The sequence below is a fragment of the Haemaphysalis longicornis genome, unplaced genomic scaffold, assembly GCF_048455015.1.
Source record: "Haemaphysalis longicornis isolate Haplotype H1 unplaced genomic scaffold, Haemaphysalis longicornis Haplotype H1 scaffold_1, whole genome shotgun sequence".
In the NCBI taxonomy this organism is placed as follows: Eukaryota; Metazoa; Arthropoda; class Arachnida; order Ixodida; family Ixodidae; genus Haemaphysalis; species Haemaphysalis longicornis.
The window spans coordinates 24,882,681-24,901,567 of record NW_027526203.1 but is presented as its reverse complement, the minus strand read 5'-3'; the positions used below and the strand labels follow the sequence as shown (position 1 = coordinate 24,901,567).

Genomic DNA, 18,887 nt, shown 5'->3' with positions numbered 1-18,887 from the left:
TACAATATCACAGCTATACGAGGTAGTAGCAAGGCACACAGCAGGAGTTTGAATTGCCTCAAATTTATTCCCAAGATTTTTAGTGGTCTGGTCCCTGACCAGGTGGCATACATATGCGCAGAGCACGCTGGTCTTCTGGAAACTTGTGGAAGCTTGGAGTGTTTGCACCTAATACCGCATTTACTTGTGTAATGAGCCGACTCGCGTAATGAACCCTCGCCCACTTTTCTTGAGAATTTACTTTTTTGTCACTTTGAAAAAAAAATGCATGAGACAATCGCATTACCTTGATATCGCACTACAGTACACGCAGAAATGCTAAAAATGCATTCCAACAAAAAAAATCTTAAAAGTAGCCAAAGCCGTGACCACAAATGCCTTGGTTCACAATTTAAAAATTGCGCGCTTGCAGAGCGCCACCTGCTGAACGCGTAACGTTGTGGCGCGAGAACAAAGCACAAAACATACTCTGCACTCCTTTCCTGCTCTTTGCTGTTCCGGCTGGTTCCGGCGGTGTGCGAACAAAGCCCTAAACACATTCCGTACTCCTCTCCTCTTGCTGCTCCGTAACCTCGCCATTACACTCCCGTGGTTTGTTGTTCAGCTGTGTTCCGAACTTCGTGCTCCCCGTGCGCACCGTACGATGGGCCAGTACATGAGCAACACAGTCAGTTTTAAAGTGAAGGTGCTGGTGCATGCGTTGATGCACATGGAAACCGTGCGGCTGGGTGGCACTTTAGTGTAGACCCAGTGCGTGTGCGCTACGAGTGAAAATGAGAGGTTTTTTGGGCGGTGAACAGGGATTGTCGTGTGTTCCGTAAGCCCAAGGGACATTTCCCGGTGTTGGAAAAAAAATTTTGGAGTGCCTTCACGGCACGGAAGATGGGGCGCTGAGGGCCGACAACAAATGTGAAGCCGCAGGCGACTTCAGTAAGGAGGACAGCTCCATGGCGAGTAGGGGGCCACTAGCACGTTGGGAATAAAAAAGAAATTTGATTACATATTACCTACGTGTGTTTACGAAAATGGCAAGGCTTTGACTGCGCTTCTCTTAGCAACTTCATTGTATGAAATTTCAACTCTCAAAAACCTGCGGCAATCTTTTCCCAGCATAATGAACCCTCCCCCCAAATTCCTTACGCGAGTAAATACGGTATGTAGTACACGTCACTCCAACACGTCGCCCCAAAACAAAGATGTTTCTTCTATGACAGAATCTCAATCAAACATGGCTGCCAGGTTGAAGACTGTTGGCACGCAGTTTCTGGGAACCAGGGTGGAGACTGTGGAGTCATTTAAAGCTGCGGCAAGGAGTGCTAAGGTGGCAGACTTTTTTTTTTTTTGCACTTGAGCGATCTAACTGACATTATTACCAAAAAAATTAACAAGCGTCACCTACTGTTTTAACAATCTCAATTCTCATTTAAAACAAAGCTGATATAACACCAAACACCCAATGCTTTTTTTCACACTTCTGATTACATGATGAAGGTGTGTTGCTATGCGGGCAAGATTTTCACTGTACATATATAAGGCAAGGTGCGATCGAAGTGACTCATGTGATGGACAAGGCACACATTAGACTTTACGTGTGGGGCAATACAGACCCATAAGAAATGGTGCCCTGCGACCTATTCCCGGCAATGTCGTGCAGCCAAAGCTATGCTGGGGCTCATAGCTCTTGCTCGATAGCCAGTCTATCATACCTTTAATAACTGCAGCTACAATTGACCACACACACACAGCCCATCGTCCCCACTAAACCAGCACCCACCGAGCAGGCGTCGATGACAGCCGGGCTGAAGCCGTTCCAGCCACAGAGGAAGCAAGCGGGGCCGCCCCTATGGCTGCAGAGGAGCCTGGCATGGTTGGCAGGCCTGAGAAGCCATCTCCCACTGGTGGAGAGAAAGGAGAGGGGAAGGTTGATTAATTGTGGGGGTTCAACACGCTGACACTACACGAGCGATGAGGCACACCGCAGTGGAGGGCTCCGGATTAATTCTGAGCGCCGAAATCTCGGAACACAGCGTTTTTGCTGTTCGCCTCCATCAGAAAAGCAGCCTCCGTGGCCGGGAATCGGAACTCGCGTCCTTGGGCTCAGCAGCACGGCGACATAGCCACTGAGCCACCGCGGCGGGGGAGAGGGGAAGACACCTTGAGAACAGCACTCACTGCTTTAACGGCCGTCCCAAACTTCACGACTTGCGACCCAAAGTCAGGCGTGCACTAAACAGAAACGTCAAGATTGAATCGAATTCAAAGCAAATGGTGTTCCATTGAGATAGCTGCAAATCTAGTAGTTTTAGTAACAGTGTGCTCCAAAAAACAGCAAACAGTAACCAAACCTCACAGTTTATTTTTTGTACACTGGAATGTCATTGAATATAAATGTGGGAAATTGGACACTTTAACAAAATGGGCAGGCCTGTATTCATACTCGCTTTATTTGTATAGCATGCATTCTGCAGTCTTTAATCGGAAGGGAAAAAAAAAAAAAGAACACTTGCTCATCCTTATGCAAGGCCTCCTTTTCAGATACAAAGTAGTCAACGTCAAGTACTGCGTGCCTACACCGCTTAAAACTTAAAATTTTTGGTTCAAAGAAGAGATCGACGTGTGCATTTCGTCGTCCACTATTCGCAATGTTCACCACTGCGGCTAGACTGTCCCATGAACCCAAAGAAAACCCCTTTGGGTGAGGGAGAGGGTTTCAGAAGCAGCATACAACTTTCCATGGGAGGCTGTATGGGATGTTGTACGAATGGGGTGGAGTGCATTTAACTAAGGCGGTAAGTTGGGCAAGTTGGTTACTGACTAAGGAAATCCTCGTACTAGCGAACACTAAACAGCGACAAAGGAAAAGAGGCGACGAAACACACGCTAGATGTGTGTTTCGTCGCCTCTTTCGTCGTGTGTTTCGCCGTGTGTTTCGTCGCCGTCTAGCGTGTGTTTCGTCGCCTCTTTTCCTTTGTCGCTGTTTAGTGTTCGCTAGTACGATGATTTCCTTAGGAGTGCATTTGGCAGGCATTCTCGGATAATGAATGGCAGCCTACCATTGTCCCTGAAGAAGGAAGTGTGTGACAGCTGCATCTTACCGGTACTCACCTATGGGGCAGAAACTTGGGGGCTCACCAAAAGGGTTCAACTTAAAATGAGGACGACTTAGCGAGCAATAGAACGGAAGACGATAGGTGTAACGTTGAGGGACAAGAAGAGAGCGGAGTGGATCAGGGAACAAACGCGTGTTAAGGACCTATTAGTGGAAATTAAGAAGAAGAAATGGCTGCGGGCGGGGCATGTAATGCAAAGGCAAGATAACCGTTGGTCATTAAGGGTAACAGTGAATCCCTAGAGAAGGAAGCAGGGCAGGAGGCAAAAGAACGTTAGCTGGGCAGATGAGAACAACAAGTTTGCAGGAATAAATTGGTCGCAGTTAGCACAGGACTGGGGTAATTGGAGATTAATGGGAGAAGCCTTTGCCCTGCAGTGGCCTCTCTGCTGCTGCTGTTGATGATGATAGGCTGCTGCTGCTGCTGCTGATGATGATGATGATAACCTTACAAGACAGCGTATATCTCCACTAGAAAAGCCACACAAGTACACATCAAAAAAGCCACTACTCAGAAAAAAAAGAAAAACCTACTACCACCGGCCCTCAAGGGGCCCACTTTATACGACCTCAAATGACCTTGGAAAAGTAAAATGCAGGACAGAACCTTGCAAGTGGGGCGGCTGGGCCTTTGTCGGGGCAGGCTCCCGATGTGGCTCTGGATTCGGGTGCCCGTTCGCCAGAGGTGGCTTTGCAGGGGCTGCTCGCTCCTTCGATGCTTCTCCGAGGAAGAACAAAAAAAGCGCCAATACTTTACATTCATTTTCCATTATTTCTGCATTTTGCAAACCAATGTCTGGAGCATTTCACATGAGTTTAGGGAAGGGTAAGTTTAGACAATTTCGTTTATTTTTAGTGCCAGCTAGATGACAATTTGCAGTCTCAAGCAGTTTTTTACGGTGACTTCAAGTATGTAATTGGTTTTAATACAGCTGAATTAAAAAAAAAATACAATGCGTTGAACTGAATTTATTGAGGGATTTCTTAAGGGGGTTTAAAGCGATTTCGCTTTATCAAGCTCTAAGATGAATTATATGGACATAATGCCAAAGGCCTACACGGCCAGGCTATGCTATTTTTATTTTTTCAAAATTTTCGCAAGGTATGAAAGAGGTGAACATTTCTTATCAAAAATTCCTATAAAATTATCTCATTACTCAATTTTGCTTATAGGTGAACGATCCTGTTGTGACACAAATAGCATCACCTCTAGATCAATTGAATATGAATGCAATCATACCAAAGTTGTTATCCTATCTCAAGAGCAACACAACAAAAACCCCTATACGGCGGAGCACGGTCTCGCAAAAAAACAGAGAGAAATGCATTTGAAGTTTCCAATTCGTGATTTTCGTTACAGTGCAGCTACAATAAAAAAAATGGCACCCCTATGTAGCTCGGTTCTTCATGAAAACAAGCACACTAAGTATGTGTCTGTAAAGTCAGCGTAATGCCAAGCATGACCCGTGAAACAGTGCACAAAAAGTGAATGTTCTATTAAACTTCAGAAACCAGATTTACTATTCCCTACCTTATTCCAGTGCCTCTGAAAACTACGTACAAGCATACATGTCACATACTGCAGGCTTTTCCGCTGCCAATAAGGTTAAAGCGCAGCAGCCAATGAAGAACTGACAATATGCATTTATGCTTTTCAAAGCTAAACCGAAAAACGCAAGTTGACTGAAATTTTGTGATCAATGCTAGGGTGGTACAAATAGCATCACCTGCTTGATCAATTCAATACGAATGCAATGATACTAGTCCCATCACCATAGCTCAACTGCAAGATAATGAAAAACCCTGCAAGGCAGAGCAATCTCTGAGAACAAGAAACTGCAGGGCCGTAGCTGGATATTGCAATTTTGTGATCCACGCTAAGGTGCTACAAATCCAACCACCTGCTAGACCAATTGCATACGAATGCAACGAAACCAGTATTATCACTATAGCTGGACCCCATAAGGCAGAGCACAATCTTGCAAGGAAAACAAAACAAACAAAAATTCACCAGAAGTTTCTGATCGTGGTCACCTTTGCTACAGCACAGCCACAACACAACTAACACTGCCATGTAGCTGTAGAAAGTTGTGCTACAAACTTGGCTAAAGCACGGCAGCCACCTAGAAGTGTACACTCTCCGGTGATGTCTCCCTGACCTAGAGCAGACCAGGACTATAGGCAGAGAGTCCCCAGCAGGCCCCTGTCGCCTCGCCAGCTTCGCCTTGACGACAGCACTGTCAGAGTGGTCTCGCTCTGACCTTTGCAGCGTGGCCTTTCTCAAGGCTGTGCCGCACCAAACAACTCCCGCACTGTAGGCGAGCTTCTCTGCCACTGCCACGTTGCTACTCGGGAGGTCCCGGTTAAAGCGGCCGATGGCTTCCGCCACTGCCCTCTCGATGCTGCACAGAGAGGCATGCTGGCTCTTTGGGGCTGCTCCCAGATCATGCCGTGTAGGCTTTCGCTGGAGTTCTGTGCGATGCCATCACTGCACCGCTCGAACAAGGCTCCATCACCGAGACGTGTGGGGACTGGCTACAGTGCCTTGCACACAGAGCCAGGCCGGCTGCTCTGGTGAGGCTCCTCACTCTTGGCCAGGGCCCGGTCGTACTTGCACCAGGACCCTGGTCCATAGGGACAGAGGTCGCGCTTGGCTGCCTCATCGGCCGATGCCATGTGTTGCAGGATGGCCCCAACTGCTCGGTGCGTGCCTGGCACATCTTGCTTGTGGCCCCTGAGGGCATAGCCATAGTAATTTGTGATCTTCTTGGTCTGGTCTTGGGTGACCCTTCCCTTGCCTCCAAGTGGCTCGCCTTGGGCTCTGAATTTGTCCAGAAGAGCACACAAGGCAGCTCCCATCTGCTGGTGCAGGGGATTGATGCAATCTTTCTTCAGGACTTTTATGAAGCCGTACATAGCATCCTGTACTAGGGTGTGAAAAGTGCGGTCTTCATTGGAGACCATGCTGGAGTAGTATTGCAGTCTGTGCTTCTCTAGAGAACGTCGGAACATGATCAAACCACCCTCAACCTTCATCTGAACAGCTCTGCGTTCGATGTTTTTTTGGCACACTGGAGTCTATGTTGTGAGCCAGCCCGCATACCCTTTGTCGTCTGGTTTCGGGCCAGTCGAACGGCCCAGGCAGAAATCAGACCGTACGACGCGGTCTATCACGAGACCAGTGTAAATCTATGAGTATGATACATCCAACAGATGTGGGAGCTGCGTCCACATGTCAGCCAGGTGCAGTCAAACCTGATGTCAATGTTTCCGGGTGGATTCCCGAGCTTGCATGCAGTTCTTTGATGACGGAAACACTGGCTGCCTCGCAGTAGCCACCGCATTGCAGGTTTGCACCATTTTGGTCTTGCAAGCACGAGCTTAGCACACAGTCTGTACTCTTTTGTCTTGGTCCTTGGAAACAGTCAAGGTTCATACGCAGCACTCGGGGCAGGACATGAGCCCGAAGAACGAGTACCACGTCTAAGCCCTAGATCAAAAATTCCGAGCCACTTTTGAAGCTTTTGCTAGCTGGTTCTCCGTGCAAAAGTTTGAACTTTGAAAAAGTTTGAACTGCGAGGCCAAACGCTTCTTCACATCTGCTGCATGTCCAACACGCTCGACAGATTTACCAGCGGTGTGACACACCGTGTCGATGTGGCCCTGATTTGCACTCGAGGAGCCGGTGACCTGCCATGGCTGGAGATCCTGAAAAATCTTCTGGCGTGGATGCAACAGGTGATGTCGTCAATGCTGTCATCCTCGCATTCGACGCGCGCATCCACCGCTTCACGTATGCTTGACGCATAATTTCTTTTGATGCGAACATCTCCTGGCATTATAGCACGAAAAAAAGCACATTGCACCAAATCGCAGCAGCAGATACAAAAGACACAACGAGAAAATTGGGCGTTGCGGGGAACGCGAGGGAAGAGAAACAAAAATACAGACACAAAAGGCGGCGTATTCGCCGCACTGGCTAATTAGAGACGTGACACAAGAGGCTGGTCTCGCACGCACGCAATATGGTGAATCAGTGGCCCAAACGCGACCTTTTGAAAACCTGCGAGCGCCATCGCCATGCTACACCATTTGGGATATCGCAAAATACGCACAACGAAATACGCACAACGAAATGGCCGCAGCGTGTGCCTCTGGGTGGACAATTGTTCTGCCCATCACGTCGACGACGTGGAGCTGACAAACGTTGAGCTACAATTTTTCCCACCGAACTGCACTTTGTTGGTTCAACCACTTGACGAGGGAATTATCAACAGTGTGAAGTGCGCGTATCGTGGGCGGCTGATCGACAAGCTGCTGTTCGATCTCCGCTTGAAACGGCCCACCAAGCTGGACATTTTTCAAGCTCTGGAGATATTCTCTGCATCCAGGAAGGCAACATCTAAGGAAGTGATCCACAACTGCTTCCGGTAAGCCGGATTTCAGCATGGTTTGGCTCGAACAGCAAGTACCTCCGAAGAATGTGACAGCGCTGAGGACAGTGAAGAAGCTATGATCGCTGCTCATGCACTGAGCGAGGAAAAGGATCAGGCGGGGCTTGAAGAAGCATGGAGGCACCTGGAAAGTGACGGGGCCGTTCCTGATGGTGTCACTCTGGACGACTTCCTCTACGCGGACTCTTGCGTCGTCGCTACCGAGGAAGTGACAGACGACTCCATCGTGCAGGACGTGCTGGGAAACACGCAGGAGGACCCAGGCAGTGACACTGATGCCGAGGACATTGAAGCCCTAAGCAATCGCGAAGTGCTTGACGCAATTGACGTGCTTCGGCGCTACGCAAGTTCGACTGGGCGGCATGATGCAATGCAGTCCCTGTGGGCCTATGAGCACACTGTGAGGCCACATCTGATGTCAAACCAGACGCAAAAGAAGGTCATGGACTACTTCCAGAGGAAATAAAGGAGTGGTTGCTTTGGTAGGTACCGAACTTCGATGCAACGAAATTTCATCATAACAAAGCAAAGTGCCGATTTTTACGACTTCGTTATATCGGGGTTTAACTGTACTAATGATGATTACTCTCAAATTTGCTTAATCCGTCCCCAGTGCTGTTCTTTTCTGCCCCCACTACTGCTCATGAGAGTAGGTAAGCTCACTGCAGAGAAGCAGGTGTTATGGTGTGTGGGAAAAATGCATCCAAAGATGGCGCCAACACAGGGACAAGTTTTTTTGCATGCGCAGGATCACGAATGTCCTTCAGGGACTAAATGGGGTATCCTGTCTTGAAAAGGTTGTGGAAAAATGGGTGATCCAACAGCGGGACAAAGACCTCAGCATATGTCAGAGGACATTCCAGTGAAAACTTGCAGCGTTGCGAATGAGAAGGCAGTGGAACGGGTGAAGATTGTGGAGGCATACCATCGTTTCTCAGAAGCTACCTCATGCTTACGACAGATAGAAAGAAGCGTTCCTGGATTCATCAGTGAACTGAAGGTGCAGCACACCTTCCTACCTGGACAGGTAGGTGAAGCTGATCAGACACCTGTCTGGTTTGACCTGCTGAGCAAGTGGCCTGTCGCACTGAAAGGCGAGCAGAGAGCGAGTCTCACTGGCAGTGAGCATAACAGGTTTACAGTAATGTCGTGCTGCACTGCTAATGGCCACAAACTTCCTCCTTTGGTTGTGATTAAATGCGGAACAATGCCCAAAAAGGAATTCCCCCTAAAGTGATCGTTCGCAAGAATGAAAACGGGTCTTTCATGGAAGAGAGCGTCCTAGACTGGTTCCACCTGATTTGGCTCTGGCACCCAAACAGTAACGCCGAGAAGCACGCTGGTGCTTGACTCCCTCTGTGGGCACGCCCCAGAATGTGGGAACGTGTAAACAGAGCATTGGCCAACCATGAGTCTCAGTTGGTGATCATCCCAAGCGGTCTGACTTCTGTTCTTGAGCCTGTCGACGTGGTCTTATGCTGTTCAAGGATCGGATGGCGGCACACCACGAGTGGATGGAGCAGGACCGAAAGTCTGAGACAGACGTCTTTGAGTAGTGTGGCACAATAAGTAGTACTTGTGCGACGCATGGCACAGCCTGTTTCACAGCATGGTTCGCAAAGATTGTTTTATGAAGGGCTCATTAACAACGACAACTTATATGTTTTCCCCAACAATTTTCAAGATACGTGACCAAGTCCGATAGACGCTTTTTCTTCCGTCAATGTAACTCGTTCTTTGAAATTACAGTGTAGACTGCTTATGTATGCCGCGACAGCCACGAAAATCTGCACTATAAACAATACATGCGTCAATCCAACCCCAATGCCACCCACTTTTCAATTATTCTATATTTATCATCACTCAAATGAACACTACTTCAAAACAGAGGTATGGTCTTTATTTCGTCTTTTGTCCACACCAGGTTTGGCTGTGCGGTCTTACAAGCCGCGAACGGAGCTAGGTTTGTGTTTTCGTTATCAAGGAGTACTTCTGCATTTATAAGCATCTAGAAGAACTTATGCTGCTTATGCTGGCGGCCAGACAACGTGATACAAACACAAGCCGCATTTTTTTAAAATCCTACATTGCGTTTGCGATGCCAAAGACAGTTGCTTATCAGCCCAATGTACAGGCAGTACAAACCTGCATCGCGGATCACTATCTTCAGATGTTCGAAAAGAGAAAGTGTCACAAACTCGAGCGTAAGGTGTCTAAAAATGTCACACAGCCTTTTTATACTATTGCACAGTGCCTAATTCTTGTGACACAGTCGTCCGATTCATTCAATTTCTTCCCTGTTCGCCCCGGGAAAAGCCTGGAACTCACTGCTCAGCTTTCACCGCAGCTTCGAGCGCTTTCGAGGGGGCGAGCGTAGCTTTGCCAGCGCTAAGGTGCGCCGATGATTCCAGAAGGGAGAAAAAAAGGGAAGTGTGCACTCGACAGCAGCGGGCACGTTGCGTGTTCTGTCTCTGCGCAGGCGCAGTTGTAAAAAGAGAATTCGTGCCGAAGCAGATTAGTTCCGTTTGGACGTCGTGATGTGACTACGGCTTCTGCCTGTGTGTTCACCTAATCGGCTACCCGCATCCTGGAGGACTCCAACGTACTCCCGGGCCTCGAATCACCCTGGCCTACGACGAAGCCACGCTTCACAGGAAGCCAAACCGCCTCCGACAGTGGTGCATTGCCCGGCCCGGTTGGCGAGTACTCTGGGACTGTCTTTACTTTCCTACCTCGTAATATTCACGGTTAAAGCTCCTTGTTACCTCTCGTTAACGTTACATGTCCTCGTGCATGTACAGTGTTTTGCCTGTTCAAAGTAAGTCTTTCTGTAGTTTCGTTCAAGGCTCTGACTCCTCCTTACCGCTCGGGTTGGCGAAAGCCACTCATCGGACGGCCACCCCCTTCGTCCTCTGTGCCCTGTAGACTCGGAGGGGTTGTTTACGCGCCCGAGTTAACTCAAAAATATCTTCTAACAGCGCACCCAGTTAAGGAAACTGTGACAGAAAGCAGGGCTGTTTATCTGCACACAACTTTAATGGAAACAACTCGCTATCTTCAGACGTATGCCAAGAGAAAGTGCAGCTGTGGCTAACACATGAGCGCAAACGGAATGTGCCACGACAGGGTGGCTTTCCTTTTTTCTCTGCTTAAGTTATAGGAGAGGAGGGAGGACGCGCTACGTTGCATGGAAGATCCATCCCCCTTTTTTCGAGACCCTGAAACGATGCCCACTGTGCCGGTCAATGAGCGGATTCGCCAAAAAACCACATAAAACGGTAATGGTATGCTATGGGAGGCAAACCAGCGGTCACAAAAACCCACAATCTATCCGGTCCGCACTAGAAGCAGTTACATTATAAATGGTCTACTGTGTAAAAATATGTTTACCTTTTTCTCTGATCTCGGACATAGGGGTCGAAAGTTTGGTGAGGGGGGGTGCTCAAACGTACATTCGGAGTCTACTTATACGCAGCAACATACAGTACACAGAAGAAAAAAAAAAAGATTACCACAGCTTGCACTAGGCTGGAGAAACAGCAGAGCTGGGGGTAAACCTAGCTTCTCCCCACTCTGACAGTGGATCCCAGGAGAGAGGGAGCAGCTGGACCCCAGCTGTGCAAAGTCGTTTTGGATAGGGATGGGCGAATATAGATTTTGAGGTTCGAAGCGAATTCGAAGCGAACAGTGATTTGGTCGAATAATTTTGAATCGTATAGTTCGATTAGTACACATTGCAAATCACAAAGACAAATGAGCAACTTGTGACCTGACTAATGTACACAATTTTTTCTAATAATTAGAACTCACGTAGGCACAGCATTGTGTAAAACTATTACCAGTTGAACATTTATTGCAAAATCTTACACACAGCTTTCCTTGGCTGTATTCACAAGTTTTCATGAAGAAATGCCTGTTGCGCCACATGCTCTAGGTGCAGCAGTTTCCGCCGGCTGCTCATTCACAAGTTTAAGAAGCGCCGTCTAGAAACTCGCAGAGTTAAGCGCCGCCTAGAAGCTCCGCTAAAAAAAGAAGTATTGTAGCCACTAGTATCCTCGGCCGTAGCCAAGCAAAGCACAAGTGGCTGGCCGCCATTTTGAATAGGCTCGCTTAGTGCGGCGTACTGCCGCACTGAGCGAGCCTATTCGAAATGGCGGCATGCCTATTCAAAATGGCGGCCTGTACAAGTCTGCTGGCTTGGTGCCGCTATGTTCGGAGCGGTGTCATTTCAGTGCCGCCTTTTTTTTTAACCTAAAGTGTGCTGGCGGCCGAGAGCTTCGTCGAACTTCTAGGCAAGGTAGGAACTCGGCAGTGCCGGCACTGATAATAGAAATGTCCATGTTGGTGGGTCTTGAGCCAAGCCTGGGGTAACTCTCGAAAGCTTGACCGAAAAGCTTGGCTTTTAGCTGCCTATTCGGGAGCATCGAATAATTCGAAAATATCGAATATCTGCATTCCAATCGAAGCGAATAACGAATAGAGAGCTATTCGAACAAATATTCGACAATACCGAATATTCGCCCATCCCTAGTTTTGGACAGCAATGTAAAGAAAGGAACATTGGAGTATGACAATGTTTTATTCAGTAGCAATCGTCGCCATCTTTTTCGTCGTAGTCGTCCCATGGCACAGCCACATGGGGCAAATCGTATTGTGGCGCGGACTTGAAGTCTGGGGTCGGTTTGGCAGAGATTCCACTCGTACTCCACATCACGAGCGTAGCACTCAGTATCCTCCGCTTCTCGCTGCTGTTTGGGTGCGCCGGCTTCAGCGCGATAGTCTGGGTTGGATCAAAACCGTCTCCTATGCGCTGGAGCAGCCCGACGACGGTGTTCGTGCTGAGCTTCTTCCTCGGGAGTTACATTCTTCCGCCGACCCATGTTTTGCGGGAGTGTAAACAATGTGCTCGGTGCAGAGTCATGAGGCACTGTGTGCTGTAGTGCGAGCTGTTCTGTGCTTTCCACTTGAGGTGCAAAATGCACAATAACCGGCGAGCAGAAGGGCATGCGAGAGAGATCATACCACGAACGCTGGGCAAAGTGTTCTCAAAGGTTGAGCGGTGCCGGTGCGTGCAATGGCAACAGGCAACAAAGGTTAAGCTTGGCTCCAACTACTCAGCTGCACGAAGGTTGCGCCGGGCACCTCCCGCCAGAGAAGTTTTTTTTTTGTGTGTGTGTATTTTTTTTGGGGTGGGGGGGGGAGGGGGGAGGAAGGGGGGGGGAAACGCCAATGACCCAAGCTCAAGCCTAAACAGCTCTGAAGAAGGGAAGATAGAAACTTGAGTGCTAAGCTCTATTTTCCATCTGTTGTTGAATTGACCTCAGCGTTGAGGCCTGAAATGCCAGCATCATGTCCAACTGCAGGAGCAGATAGCCACGTGAGAAGCAAGGATTACCCAGCCCCTATTGAAATGGTCCAGTCAGGTTCCACTCACCAGAGGCTGCACCCTTTGAGGGGGCTGGAGGCCGCACTGGTGGTCGGGTGGCCACCGCTGATACTGGGGTCCGGCCACCAGCCGCTGTACGTCTTGCAGCCCCACTGGCCCCAATTGGACATGCTTAGGGGAGAGACCAGAGCAAAGATGGTTTTGTGGACACCGCTCCACCACTTCTAATTCTATTAATTTCCTGCACGCCCGAAAATAAACGGTCCTCCAAGCCACCATGCCTTTTCAAGGAGACTAAGGTGGAAAGCACACAAGATGGGCGAAACGACTGAAGCTGCATCCCACATTTCAATTTTGGTCACTACCTCCTGCCAGGGTTGCTTTGTACAGGATGGCCCACCCTGACGAAAATGGCACCAGTAGCGATTTACTTCAGCTCTGTGCCAAGAATGCCGGGTGGGAATCTGAGTCAAAAGCAGCGCGAGGGCGAGAAAAACTTTGCACTGCAGATGAGAAAAACACGGACAGAGCGCATGGGACAAGCACCAAAGATAAACTACAGTGTAGACCGCTTATAACGTATGTCGCGGGAGCCGCAAAAATCCGCACTATAAGCGGTACCGCACTGTAACCAAAACACGCGCGAATTCAACCACATCGCCACCTATCTCTCAAGTCAACCTATATTTATCATCACTCAAACGCACAGCACTTAAAAACGAAGGCACGGTCTATATTTCGTATTATTTTTAACATCAGCCGCTGCTGCAGGGCAAAAGCGCAGTCTCACAATCGGCGAGCGCGGCTTTAACTTCCGTTGTGTTTGTTTTGAAAGACATGGCTGCGTTTTTAGAGTCTATGAACAGATGCCGCAAGACGTGATAAGAACGCCAGCGGATTTTTTTTTTTTTTTATCCCACCTTGTGTTCACGATGCCGAAGGCGCAACGTACTGGTGGTGGAAATCTGCGGCTTCGCGCGGCTCGAATTTTCGGAAAGGGAAAGAGCGGTGGCTTATCTGCAACAACGTTCTAAAGCGTGAACCGCGTGGTAGATTTGGTATCGCGAAAACGTGCAGTGCACGCCAGCGCGGATACAACTGGCGTGGCGTGGGCGGCGCGGTAAGAGGCGGCAACATGGTGTCGGCACTGGCCGTGAAGCGGTGCAAACGCTGGATGCAGATATTCTCTGCATCCAGGAAGGCGACATCTAAGGAAGTGATCCACAACTGCTTCCGGTAAGCCGGATTTGAGCATGGTTTGGCTCGAACAGCAAGTACCCCCGGAGAATGTGACAGCGCTGAGGACAGTGAAGAAGCTATGATCGCTGCTCATGCACTGAGCGAGGAAAAGGATCAGGCGGGGCTTGAAGAAGCATGGAGGCACCTGGAAAGTGACGGGGCCGTTCCTGATGGTGTCACTCTGGACGACTTCCTCTACGCGGACTCTTGCGTCGTCGCTACCCAGGAAGTGACAGACGACTCCATCGTGCAGGACGTGCTGGGAAACACGCAGGAGGACCCAGGCAGTGACACTGATGCCGAGGACATTGAAGCCCTAAGCAATCGCGAAGTGCTTGACGCAACTGATGTGCTTCGGCGCTACGCAAGTTCAACTGGGCGGCATGATGCAATGCAGTCCCTGTGGGCCTATGAGCACACTGTGAGGCCACATCTGATGTCAAACCAGACGCAAAAGAAGGTCATGGACTACTTCCAGAGAAAATAAAGGAGTGGTTGCTTTGGTAGGTACCGAACTTCGATGCAACGAAATTTCATTATAACAAAGCAAAGTGCCGATTTTTACGACTTCGTTATATCGGGGTTTAAGTGTACTAATGATGATTACTCTCAAATTTGCTTAATCCGTCCCCAGTGCTGTTCTTTTCTGCCCCCACTACTGCTCATGAGAGTAGGTAAGCTCACTGCAGAGAAGCAGGTGTTATGGTGTGTGGGAAAAATGCATCCAAAGATGGCGCCAACACAGGGACAAGTTTTTTTGCATGCGGAGGATCACGAATGTCCTTCAGGGACTAAATGGGTGCAGGTATCCTGTCTTGAAAAGGTTGTGGAAAAATGGGTGATCCAACAGCGGGACAAAGACCTCAGCATATGTCAGAGGACATTCCAGTGAAAACTTGCAGCGTTGCGAATGAGAAGGCAGTGGAACGGGAGAAGATTGTGGAGGCATACCATCGTTTCTCAGAAGCTACCTCATGCTTACGACAGATAGAAAGAAGCGTTCCTGGATTCATCAGTGAACTGAAGGTGCAGCACGCCTTCCCACCTGGCCAGGTAGGTGAAGCTGATCAGACACCTGTCTGGTTTGACCTGCTGAGCAAGTGGCCTGTCGCACTGAAAGGCGAGCAGAGAGCGAGTCTCACTGGCAGTGAGCATAACAGGTTTACAGTAATGTCGTGCTGCACTGCTAATGGCCACAAACTTCCTCCTTTGGTTGTGATTAAATGCGGAACAATGCCCAAAAAGGAATTCCCCCTAAAGTGATCGTTCGCAAGAATGAAAACGGGTCTTTCATGGAAGAGAGCGTCCTAGACTGGTTCCACCTGATTTGGCTCTGGCACCCAAACAGTAACGCCGAGAAGCACGCTGGTGCTTGACTCCCTCTGTGGGCACGCCCCAGAATGTGGGAACGTGTAAACAGAGCATTGGCCAACCATGAGTGTCAGTTAGTGATCATCCCAAGCGGTCTGACTTCTGTTCTTGAGCCTGTCGACGTGGTCTTATGCTGTTCAAGGATCGGATGGCGGCACACCACGAGTGGATGGAGCAGGACCGAAAGTCTGAGACAGACGTCTTTGAGTAGTGTGGCACAATAAGTAGTACTTGTGCGACGCATGGCACAGCCTGTTTCACAGCATGGTTCGCAAAGATTTTTTTATGAAGGGCTCATTAACAACGACAACTTATATGTTTTCCCCAACAATTTTCAAGATACGTGACCAAGTCCGATAGACGCTTTTTCTTCTGTCAATGTAACTCGTTCTTTGAAATTACAGTGTAGACTGCTTATGTATGCCGCGACAGCCACGAAAATCTGCACTATAAACAATACATGCGTCAATCCAACCCCAACGCCACGCACTTTTCAATTATTCTATGTTTATCATCACTCAAATGAACACTACTTCAAAACAGAGGTATGGTCTTTATTTCGTCTTTTGTCCACACCAGGTTTGGCTGTGCGGTCTTACAAGCCGCGAACGGAGCTAGGTTTGTGTTTTCGTTATCAAGGAGTACATCTGCATTTATAAGCATCTAGAACTTATGCTGCTTATGCTGGCGGCCAGACAACGTGATACAAACACAAGCCGCATTTTTTTAAAATCCTACATTGCGTTTGCGATGCCCAAGACGGTTGCTTATCAGCCCAATGTACAGGCAGTACAAACCTGCATCGCGGATCACTATCTTCAGATGTTCGAAAAGAGAAAGTGTCACAAACTCGAGCGTAAGGTGTCTAAAAATGTCACACAGCCTTTTTATACTATTGCACAGTGCCTAATTCTTGTGACACAGTCGTCCGATTCATTCAATTTCTTCCCTGTTCGCCCCGGGAAAAGCCTGGAACTCACTGCTCAGCTTTCACCGCAGCCAGTGTTGTACGGAACGGTGTTACAAGGAACGGCGTTCGTGGAACTAGTTCCTTTTTGGAGGAACGGAGGAACGCCACCGTTCCATTAAGGGTCGGTGGAACTGTAACGGTAACTCGTTACGTTTTTGAAGGAACGGCAGGAACGGCGTTCCTGCCGTTACATCGCTATGATTTGGCTGTTTTTGATGCCAAGGCTCGAGTACAAAAATCCACAAAGCGCTACTGCGTTTCTCTTCCTATAAGATGGTCAGTTTGTCCACCCTTCAGCCGTACGTGCTTCCTCGAAGGTCAAAGGCAGAAGAATAACCACGCAGCAGGCCGCAGCTTGTGCTTGCTTTCATGCTGGTTGCTTACACTGGGTGCGACGGGTGAATAGCGTAGCCGCGAGAATGCTTTTCAGCCTTCATCGTTTGTCTGGGGAGGCCAGAATGCGCGTCTGGCCGATAGAATTATTCCCTGGCGGGGAAAGAATAGAGAGTTTTAGCAGTCCGCCCGTTCTGTCGTATGCGTTGTTTTGTCCCGGACCCGGCTGGGCACTTGGGCATTCGTCGCGGTAGGGGGATTAGTTCCGCGGGCCTGCCTTCGCCATGTCCGTGCCTCCACACCCTTCCTACTCGCCCTTCCGCGGGCTCAGGAGCAGACCGGTCCCGGCAACCCGGTAACAACGTAGCCAACGAAACGGACGGACTGCTAAACGGGATCCGGACATTTCGGTGTCGGACATTTCGGTCCAGGACGTTTCGGTGTGGACATTTCTGTGCACGGACATTTTGGTGCACGACCTCTTGGCCCACACATTTTGAGTGAGGGGATGTCCCAGGCATTCTTTGAACATTTTAGCTTTAATATTGTAATTTCGTGACTTGATATGATTTTACCTTCGAGACTTGTGCTTGCGCCGCCATTCGTGGAAACAACCGCTAAACCCTGGCGGAGCATTGCCACGTGAAACCCAATTTCTGTAGCAGATAGTAAAAATTAACGCTGTTAATTTGGATCTGTTCAACCATTTTTTGTTATTCCAACATTCATGGGAACAACCCTTATACTTTAAGTGTTACCCAAGCGCTTTCCTTTCACTTCACCCAACAGTGCAATACGCCGCTGCTTATAGTCTATTCCCCCCCCCCCAGAAAAACTTCTGCGAAAAAACAACAAAAAAACGAGGTCGATTAGGCGCGTGTGCATTTCGTTTTAATGATTCTCAGTCAATCTCGCCTTCGTTGCATTCGGTGTCAGTTCTACTTACAACTAGCAAACCAACCATCGCACTACGGTGGCGTTAGTTAGGGGAGGGGAAAGCTGAGCCCCGCCGGCAATTATCCCACTAAGTAGAGAGAGAGGGTGTCACTTGTGCTTCACCATTGCGTCGACTGGACTTCGAAAACTTGAAGACGACTGTTGCCGCTCTCGTCACACTAGCCTATTCTTTTTTTTTTGCTCGTTATAATGGGAGGAAGCGATGTATTATTGTAATGTCCATGATATGCGAGACTTGATGAGTTAATTCCCAAGGAGGCAACTGAAGGCGCAGAAAGAGCAACTCCTGGAGTGGGGGCGCCGCCGATATGACCGCGACGCGCGGAAGGGCGTAGCCAGCAAACGATAGTGGCCATTGTGTTCTCAGCGGCTTTTTGGGTGGCTTTTTGTGTCACATTATAGAGGTTTCGTGCGCCCATGGTGAATGTAAAGCTTTTTCTCTGTTTTAAACGCGAAGTGTGCTATGTCATTGTTCTGAATGTATCACCCAATTCCTGCAAAAGCCTCCACTAAGAGGCTAGCAGTATGTTCTAAAGAACAAATAAAAAAAATCACCGCGGTGACGCTTTGGAGACCGTGAACTCCTCCACGCCAGTAGGATTTCCGGGGCAAGCCGAAAATAACATGGCTGAAAAAGAAATCTGGTCGAGATTCGAGCGTACAGGCGGGAGGTGGGAGGAGAGGGGGGGGGGGGGGGGGGCGGGAGCGCTAGAACGAAGAATTAAAATGTGGTAAATGTAGGCTTGTAAACATTAAACGAAGGTTGGTTGTCCCGAACAGAATGGGTGGAATTCGTATGCACAACCGGTACGCGCGTAATCAGCATTTAGGACATTAGAACCTGCGGCTGTTTTCCAAAAGGCCCATTTTTCCTCCCCGACAATATCCTAGACCAGTGTTCGCGAATTCATTTTAGCAAGGCAGCCCTGCCTACGTAATACTCTTCATAAGGTTTTCTTCACTCTGATGGGCTAGCTAATGTTTGTTACTTTTTGGATATTGAGAGTGTTCATGTGATTTATGTAATTGGAGGGTGTGTAATTTAAAAAAAAAAATACAAAAGAGCCG

At 48.8% G+C, this 18,887-nt stretch overlaps 1 protein-coding gene across 1 annotated transcript in view; it reads right to left on the bottom strand.

Annotated features, from left to right (window-relative positions):
* Positions 1–1,218: 1,218 nt before the first annotated feature.
* The window catches only part of LOC144159016 (uncharacterized), an 86,687-nt gene continuing 69,018 nt past the window's right edge, over positions 1,219–18,887 (bottom strand). The window contains exons 19-22 of the mRNA XM_077690283.1: positions 12,998–13,120; positions 3,717–3,827; positions 1,775–1,895; positions 1,219–1,264 (exon numbers count right to left, since the gene is read on the bottom strand). Coding sequence (XP_077546409.1) covers positions 1,219–1,264; positions 1,775–1,895; positions 3,717–3,827; positions 12,998–13,120 — 401 coding nt within the window. The remainder of the gene's footprint in view (positions 1,265–1,774; positions 1,896–3,716; positions 3,828–12,997; positions 13,121–18,887) is intronic.